This window comes from Mya arenaria, chromosome 11 (assembly GCF_026914265.1).
Source record: "Mya arenaria isolate MELC-2E11 chromosome 11, ASM2691426v1".
NCBI lineage: Eukaryota > Metazoa > Mollusca > Bivalvia > Myida > Myidae > Mya > Mya arenaria.
The window spans coordinates 70022101-70032379 of NC_069132.1; the positions used below are offsets into that span (position 1 = coordinate 70022101).

General features: G+C 34.0%; 1 protein-coding gene across 1 annotated transcript in view; it reads left to right on the forward strand.

Moving 5' to 3' along the window:
- Positions 1 to 4159, forward strand: part of LOC128209589 (HHIP-like protein 1) — a 37173-nt gene extending 33014 nt beyond the window's left edge. Inside the window, exon 9 of the mRNA XM_052913683.1 lies at positions 3815 to 4159. Coding sequence (XP_052769643.1) covers positions 3815 to 4092 — 278 coding nt within the window. The 3' untranslated portion in view covers positions 4093 to 4159. The remainder of the gene's footprint in view (positions 1 to 3814) is intronic.
- The last annotated feature ends 6120 nt before the right edge of the window (positions 4160 to 10279 follow it).

Here is a 10279-nt window from a genome sequence, read left to right on the forward strand (position 1 = left end):
TGAAATTATGAGATTGATTTAGTTAGCTTTTATGATGGACAAGGGGAGAAGGAAACAATGAAAATACAATGAAACAAGCACAGCAGTCCAACAATCCAAATTAACCCTGTTTCGAGGCACAAGGTAAGGCCAAACGACACTAGATGAGAGACCAGTCATTTAAACTGAAAATATCTTGTTAGCGAAGTGGTAAGCGCTTTCGCTTCATACCAAAAACATTGAAAAATAATGGATGTTTATGTAATGACCTTTATTCGTGTCTGACCTTGACATTTGACCTACGGACATGACAATCGTTTTTGTTAAGTTTTTTTATAATCAGTCAATGCCTTGCCTGGTTACAACTCAGGCACGCCAACATCCAATTAATTTGATCAGTAATGCTTAAATCCGACCTTCACCTTTGACCTACAAATAATGACTTACAAGCAACACATTGTTAAGTCATGCTGGAAATCTTATTTCAAAGTTATTTACTTCTTAAGTAAGGAAAAGTTACAGCACACACGGACCAAAATACAATGAATTTTGACAAATAACCGGCAATCTTAACCGTTGACATACATACATAACTCTTTCACGGAAACATTTTCTTACCATCTAGTGATCATTTGTGCCAAGTTAATTTTTAACCCCCCCTCCTATGCAACATGGACAAGCAAAATATAAGGCATTTTGAACATTGATCATTATGGAGGTCATTTCTGATATGCTTTTAAAAATATCTCGAATAAAAATGGTTGACGCTGCTCGCCCGGCCACATAGATATTCTTACCTTCATGTTTTGATATAAATGCTACAAACTATGTAAACATATGAAGACATATCAAGAAAACTTTAAAAAATATCCCGAAATCAATGCATGTGTATGTAATGTAGTTTGTATCTAAGGGTATTTCTAAAGGCATTTGGAAAATAAGGAGTCTTTACTACTCCCCCACCGTCGGCGTCTGGTTCGAATTTTAGGGCAAGTTGGCATTTTCACTTAAAACTCAAATACCCTTCATTCAAATCACTAAATACTTCACAGTAATTCAGGACCATCACACAATGAGGTAACATTTTCAAAATATCTTTAATGCAAATGATGGCCACTAGTTGACTTAGGAACTTCGCTTAAAGTTCTAGGACACATTGCGTCGGGTTAAAGTTGTCGGGTAGGTTGGGATTTCCTCTTATTACTTTATATACCCTTCATTCAATAAACTACATATATCACTCAGTTGTTTTTGGTCATCACTCAATTTTGAAGATCCGTTAAAACCATGTTATTAGAATAACGTACATCGTGTTTCGGTCGGTCCGGCGGTAGGGCAGCGTCAAACTCGACAATAGTGTTGAATAGTAAGTTTTTTCATAAAGTGATAAAACTGCGTTTATGGCCAGTAGGGTCAAGGTCACTGTTACTTAAAAAAAAGGGTGACATATTGGGACCAAACTTGGTATAAAGGGAGAGTTTATGGAGATATTTCATTGGATTGCGTTTGGGGCCCCTGGGGTCAAGGTCACTGCTATTTTAAATATATTACCGTTTATTACTGATTAACCTATGTTAGGGTTGACCTATTGTAACCAAACTTGGTATTTAGGACTTCCATATGACCATAATGGCCAAGGACAAGGTAACTGTTACTAAAATTAGAAAAAGAACAGACGAAAATGAATCTCACAAAAAAGCTTTAAGGCTGATGAAATTATGTTTACCATTGAAAACTTGGTTTCGTCACATTGCGAGGTTTCTTGTTTACTTTTTAATTTCACCTTTTTAATTGCGTGTGCAGTGTGTGTATACCCCGACATTTATTGCGTCAAATATGCTTCGTCAGAGGCAATATTTTGCTTCGAATGATGCCTTATAACATTCGAAGCAAAATACTGCATTCCGACGAAGCATTTTTAATGTGATTTATCACGTGGTATACACACACTGTTCTGACAGTCACAAATATAACAACAATTTATTTTCATTTCTAAGACAAAGAGACGTCAAGTCGAGCGCGCTATATAACGACAGCTCTTTTTGAAGTCCTACTTACAAATTTTTACAATATTGAAAAACTACTTGAACAAATACCCACTAAGAGCTTGGTTCTCAATACCGTAGTGATGATTATACATGACCATTGTGAAGCTTTCTTGAGTAAAATTATCACTGCAGTACCATAGTAGCGATATTGACAATAACTAGTCTATTTAGGTACCGATAGTAACGATATTGACAATAACTAGTCTAGTTATGTACTGACAGTAACGAAATAGACAATAACTAGTCTAGTAAGCTACTGATAGTAACGAAATTGACAATTACTAGTCTAGTCAGCTACTGATAGTAACGATATCGACAATAACTAGTCTAGTTATGTACTGACAGTATCGAAATTGACAATAACTAGTCTAGTAAGCTACTGATAGAAACGATATTGACAATAACTAGTCTAGTTATGTACTGACAGTAACGAAATCGACAATAACTAGTCTAGTCAGGTACTGATAGTAACGATATTGACAATAACTACTCTAGTTAGGTACTGACAGTAACGAAATTGACAATTACTAGTCTAGTCAGCTACTGACAGTAACGATATTGACAATAACTAGTCTAGTTAGGTACTGATAGTAACGATATTGACAATAACTAGTCTAGTAAGCTACTGATAGTAACGAAATTGATAATAACTAGTCTAGTCAGCTACTGATAGTAACGATATCGACAATAACTAGTCTAGTTATGTACTGACAGAATCGATATTGACAAAAACTAGTCTAGTTATGTACCGACAGTAACGAAATCGACAATAACTACTCTAGTCAGGTACTGACAGTAACGAAATTGACAATTACTAGTCTAGTCAGCTACTGACAGTAACGATATTGACAATAACTAGTCTAGTTAGGTACTGATAGTAACGATATTGACAATAACTAGTCTAGTTCGGTACTGACAGTAACGATATTGACAATAACCAGTCTAGTCAGCTACTGATAGTAACGAAATTGACAATAACCAGTCTAGTCAGCTTCTGATAGTAACGAAATTGACAATAACTAGTCTAGTCAGCTATTGATAGCAACGATATTTACAATAACTAGTCTAGTTAGGTACTGATAGTAACGATATTGACAATAACTAGTCTAGTTAGGTACTGATAGTAACGATATTGACAATAACTAGTCTAGTCAGCTACTGACAGTAACGATATTGACAATAACTAGTCTAGTCAGCTACTGATAGTAACGATATTGACAATAACCAGTCTAGTCAGCTACTGATAGCAACGAAATTGACAATAACGAGTCTAATCAGCTACTGATAGTAACGATATTGACAATAACGAGTCTAGTTAGGTACTGAGAGAAACGATATTGACAATAACCAGTCTAGTCAGCTACTGATAGCAACGAAATTGACAATAACTAGTCGAGTCAGCTACTGACAGTAACGATATTGACAATAACTAGTCTAGTCAGCTACTGACAGTAACGATAATGACAATAACTAGTCTAGTAAGGTACCGATAGTAATGATATTGACAATAACTAGTCTAGTTAGGTACTGATAGTAACGATATTGACAATGCTAGTATAGTAAGGTACCGACAGTTATATTATTTACAATAACTAGTCTAATAAGGTTCTGATAGTAACGATTTTGAAAAATAAACATTTTAGTTATATTATGTTTGTCACGATATTGACAAGTTATGTACTGATTGTAGCGATTACAACAATGTCTAGTCTAGTTAGGTAATGCTAATAAATATAGTGATGAAAGTAACTGCAGTCAGAGAAATACGTTCAACATTTGCATTACAGTACCTGCACCAAGAATATCCAACTACCTCGATTATTATCGACAGAAGGCGAAACATGACCTTCGTAATAAACGCAGAAAAAAAATCCAACAAGAGTTTGAAGAGGAAAGATCTTGGAGAAGAACTAATTTGGTAACATTTAGGGAAAATCCGCCCCTTCGCGACACAGAAACACAAGGTCAGGCAGGATTGGTTCTTCACGGTGTAAATGTTCACAGATGTACCAGTCGACCAAGTGTTTGGTGCTCTCTTAACAGGCTTGTGCCTCGAACTCCATAGAATACATACGTAAAACAATTCAGGGGTTGTACTTGTACAATTTCACTGGTGTTTGTTAGCTTGTAAATAATAGACAAAAGAAAAAAAAACAATATGGTTAATGTGTTTGTTGTTGTTTATTTAGTCTGATATTGACCACATTCCATTTTATCAAAGGAAAACAACTCGCAGTTTTGTGATCTCCTATAGAACCTGAATGTTTTGCCTTTTCTTTAAAAACACATTAACTTAATGTCATATCATGTGGATGTATATGTGTTTCAAGGTATCATGCTATAATTTCAACAACACCATATAAGTGTTAATAGCGAAAAAGTAAACAATAATAATTATATGGATTTATTGTACTCGTAACGTGTGACAAAAATTTAAACTGATTTTCGCTCATCACTGAACGTTTAAAGGGACTAGACACTTGCATGAAAAGATAAAATTGTCGAAAAGTGACATAAAACTGACATTGTTAAGTACAACGCATTGAATTTTATTACTGATGTATCACATCGCTTACGACGCAGTTTTTGCGCATTTTCCAATTCGAAATTTACTGGGGATGTCTAAGAAGTAAATCCCAGTAAGTTTAAATACCACCGGTATATATAAACTGTACTCATAAACGGGGAAACAAAGATAATACAGCTACACGATTGTTGCGTTTATTATTTCAATAACAAATAATGTATTATCGGCTTCATACTAGCTCGCATTTAAAACCCTATGCCTGTTTTGGGGAAATACTATATTTGCCGTTTTATGGACCATCTGGTATCTAGTACCTTTGAATGGTCAGTAATTACATGGCTTTACTCCTGACCCAAGTGGACCCCAAACCACCATGGTATCACTGTTGCATAATATTTAGCTTATCGGTAGGTCAACAGCCATGTCCAGTGTGCCCCTTTTGCCCAGCGAGGTGGCGCTCAAATGCTCTCTGAACAATAAATACTGTTTCAATGACTGCTTCTCCCAGTACACAAGTACTGAGATGACTGACTACCCTGATGATGGACATGATGGTTCTAGACAACCAAGTTGCAATCATGAATATTACACATTTCTAGATAATATACTCGCGCATAAACCAAAGTCGATGTATATTTTCAAACTTTTTCAAATGCGCAACGGAAATGAGGATGACTCTTGTACCGTAGCATACTGCATAAAAGAGCCCGATAAATACCAAATTGCCCAAAAGGTACGCTAATGAGTCCAAAGTAAGGTAAGTAACCAAGTTGAATAGTAATCTTGCATGTAATACAAGTGATGTCCCTTTATTATATTGTGTTATGTTTGAGTGGGGAAATGAATAAGCAAACCGTCTCTGTGTTAATTATTAATATTATGAATCCATTTGTTGTATATTTCATAGATCTATAAGGAGTATGGATGATCAAAATATGTTTTATATGTACTTTTTATAAATGTACAAAGGTTACAAATTAATTTAAAAACACAAATATCTACACCAATTAAACTAGTTAAGTAATTAAATCACCCAAAAGGTAGTCTATAGTATAACTTAAACTCTCCATTTGTATATAAATATGTTTTCTAATACATGTTATTTTACTTGAATATGCATTAATTCTGGAATATTGTCATAACAGCTTCGTTCCATGATGTTATTTAAAACTCTTTTATTAATAGATGAACTTAATGTTAAACTATTCATAATATTTTTGGGTGGTATTGTGTACAGTATAATTTGTTCGTGTCTGATATTGAGCTGTTGGACGTTTCGCATGTTGTTGTCGTCACTCCTGCGCTATTATACGCAATCAAAAGTACACAACCCGATGAAATTATATCAAATTTAAATAAACAAATATATAAGTTTCAGATAAATAAAATACGAGATGCTTTATTTTCAGTTTAATTTTTACAAGTTCATCAACATAAATTTGTTCTGAATATACCTTTATTGAGACCACTTTTCTAAGAACAACTTGATATGACAACCTATCATCGAAGATTCTCATGGGCAGTTTTTCTATAAATATGAAGATACATGGAACAACTTGAGAATAAACTTCCTTTCTGAATTTCAAGTATTGTCATATACATTTATTTCCTTTCATTGTTATATTCCATAGTGCTTTTAAAGTACCTCTTAGCAGTTCCTAGTAGCTCTAAGTAGTTTCTAGTACCTCTTAGTAGTTCCTAATAGCTCTTTGTAGTTCCTAGTAGCTCTAAGTAGTTCCTAGTAGCTCTTTGTAGTTCCTAGTAACTCTAAGTAGTTCTTGGTAGCTCTAAGTAGTTCCTAGTAGCTACTAAATCAGTATTAGTGGGTTTTTCTGAACAGGACTGTCCCACTGCAAAACATTTTGTATAATGATTATCTATCAAAATACTATATAAATCCAATTCCAATAACAATATTCTTCCTCAGTTTTGACTTTTGTATTTTGACTGTGTTGATTTTTCTGCAAAAAAGGTTTCAAAAACATTAAGTCAATATTTGGAAACGCTTTACCATTAAAAATAGTTCCATACATTTAAAAATATATGAAACTTAATCGTTCTACCATTAAAATAGTTCCATACATTTGAAAATATATGAAACTTAATCGCTCTACCATTAAAATAGTTCCATACATTTGAAAATATATGAAACTTAATCGCTCTACCATTAAAATAGTTCCATACATTTGAAAATATATGAAACTTAATCGCTCTACCATTAAAATAGTTCCATACATTTGAAAATATATGAAACTTAATCGTTCTACCATTAAAATAGTTCCATACATTTGAAAATATATGAAACTTAATTGCTCTACCATTAAAATAGTTCCATACATTTGAAAATACATGAAACTTAATCGCTCTATCATTAAATAGTTCCATACATTTGAAAATATATGAAACTTAATTGCTCTACCATTAAAATAGTTGGAAACTTAATCGCTCTACAATTAAAATAGTTCCATACATTTGAAAATATATGGAAATTAAACGATTTACTATTATGAATAGTGACAGACATTTGCAAAATCGTAGCAATCATATTGAAATGAATCGCTTAACCATTAAAACTAGTTCCAGACATTTAAAAAAATAAATGGAAATGAAACGCGTTAAGATTAGAAATATATTTTCCAAATTAAGTTATAGGTTCGTTTTCTTTGACTGTCAGGTAAGCTTTGGTCTCATCCGACCCACGTTGGCGTAGCGCACACGTGTGTAAATTGTACCTGCGAGCAGTCACATCACCTGCGTACGGTCTACGAAGAAAATGCATTTTTTTTAGTTTACTTGAGTAGTACCTGGCGCGCAGGTGCTACGCAGGCAAGACAAAGGGGGCAGTGGTGATCAAGTGGTCAGTGCGTTGGAAGTACGTGGTTGCTACGTGGGTTGCACTCGGTTCTATTCTCCAGCTTATACCCAGCAAATAACGGAAAAAAACTACGTACCCCACGTACCACTCACACACCAGCCACGCGATAGTCCTGACAAAACATCGCTGACCAAGACTTAACATTGCATGTCCATTTTTTTCTAAATGTCAGAAAATTAATGCTAATAAAAAGAGGGGGGTCAGGTAGCTAAAAATCACTAGCGTAGTGCGCGCGGCCAACCTGCGGATGGCCATGTTCAACCCCTATATCTGCATGGACCCCTCGCTGCGCCTACGCGGGTCGGATGAGACCACGGCCTTAAGCGCCAACCTTGGCCTAGCTAGAAACCAGGAAAAAAAATAGATCATGTTTCAAATGTTAATTAAAAAAGCCCTCTTAGTACAAATTTTCGTAAATATTATGTGCCGTCCCAGGCCAACAGTGAATAATATGTGTACCTCAGTGCATGTATATAATGTTTCACAAGAATGTGCAGTATCATTCAGTCAACGTTCTACCCCTCTAAAATGGTTCAAGTTTACATTTTGGTATTTAAAGTTTAAAAAGGTGTTGATTTTAAATTCAAATAGTAAGCGCACGTGTTAAAAACGCTGGGAAAAACATGTCAGAAATCCCGTAGCGTTACGCCCAAGAGGTTTCGAAAACTCTGTCATTTTGAAGATATTTGATCACATTTCCGTTTTAAAGCTTTCGTCTCCCATGCAACGAGTAGAATGTATAACTTCATGCAACAATGTTTGGGTAAGCAGTATGACAATGTAATATTAAAGGGTATAGACCAGAGTATTGCAAGCAGTTGTCGATGTTTTTCTGTTCGTTAAGTTGATCAGGGGAAACAACTTAACATGTTTTCCAGTCAGAGTTAGGTGTCTTGTAAGTTTCTTCATGGTCTTCCTTGCGTGATTGGTGAACAGGAATAATGTATGATAAAGACATAGCAATGTAGTAATGTATTTACTACATACAAAACACGCCAAGCGGGTGCAAAACCATTTTTCTATTTAACAGCTGATCAAGGGTCATAACTAAACATTGTATTTCAGTCAGAGTTGTGTGTTTTGTGAGTGGCTGGCAGGGTTAATCAATGGAAATAACTGGACTTCTATTTCAGTCAGAGTAAGATGTCATGTAAGTTGCCTCACGATTTTCATTGCATGATTTGCGAGCAAGAATAAACAATCGCAATGTAGTTATTAATATATGATAAACAAGTGCAGTTCAAGTGGGTGCAAAACGCTTTATCCCGTTTAACACAGATCAAGGGAATAACTCAACATGTTTTTCAGTCAGAGTTTTGTGTCTTGTAATTTGCTACATGATCTTCATTGCATGATTTTTGAGCAGCTAGAATAATGTATGATAAATAATAGCAATGTAGTAATTTATATACTATTGACAAGTGCACTCCAAGCGGGTGCAAAACCATTCTTCTATTTAACAGCAGATCAAGGGTCATAACTCAACATTGTATTTCAGTCAAAGTATTATGCCATGTGAGTTGCTACAAGATCTTCATGGCATGATTCGCGAGCGTAAATAATGTATTATAAAGCCATAATAATGTAGTAGTTTATATAGTAGAAACAAGTGCATTTCTCTATTTAACAGCTGATCAAGGGTCATATCTCAATATGTATTTCGGTAAGAGTTATTTTTTTTGTGAGTGGCTGGTAGGGTTTATACGTTGAAAGCATTTGTTTGACTTCAAAGCCAGTATAATCGAATATGTTGTATCTGGCGAGTGTGTGCATATTGCCAATTTCATGTGCGATATAAGTTAAATGTTAATACCTTCAAAATGATCAACTAGCTAAAACATGTTTTCAAGTCATGGTCAACTCTGATTCCAACCCATGCTATTAAATTACATTTGTTCATAAACTGAAACAATAAGAACTGTTTTCTTTTATATTCTTTGTAGCGATACATCAACAGTTGCAAGTCACAAATAAGCTAATAAATGTAAAAGTAAGAACAATCGTTATTTAGAAAGTCATATACAGTAATAAACAAACGAATACATGTACAAATAAGGAAGCAATGTTCAATGCAAAGAATTACAACAATAATGTTCCTACCTTATACAAAGAAAACAATGTAAAATTTGACACTATGCATTTTGTGTGTATATATCGAAGTTATACTACCGAAAAATAATTCTTATAAGCCAAATGGTTGATATCAATCAGGTCTTCTGCTATTCTGAATTGCTATTTTCAGGGTTTGGGCATGTTATTTAATATGTTTCAGTTATTCACAATAACAAACGAATAATATTAACATGTTTATACACAAGTGTGCATCCAATCTTCAATTAAACTAATAAGATACACATTATTGAAACACTTACTTAAATGTACATTTATATTAAATTAAATACTTGTCACACATGGGTGCCTCCATTCTATTTTTAGCCACAGAAAACTGGGACTCTGTGTTTTCCACTTACATCATAATTATCATGTGACTTATTACATGTATATACTAGCAATTATCTTTGGCTTTATCAAAAATATACATGTAGTAAATAGTGTTACTTAAACAATGTAGATTAAGAAAACTTTTGAATAACGACTTTTGATTGCCCATATTATTTGAATGTACAGGTAGCTTATATCATAACTCAAGGTAAATAATCAGAAAGCTTTTGAATTACGGTTTGACTTTTGATTGCAAAAAATACTAGAATATACAGATAGTTAATATCACATATATTAGTATAATTATATATAGTATATACATATAATAGTATACAGGTACCTTATAGTGTACCTCAAAGTACAGGTTGAGAAAGCTTTACAAATTATGACTTATCAATCCAAAGAGGC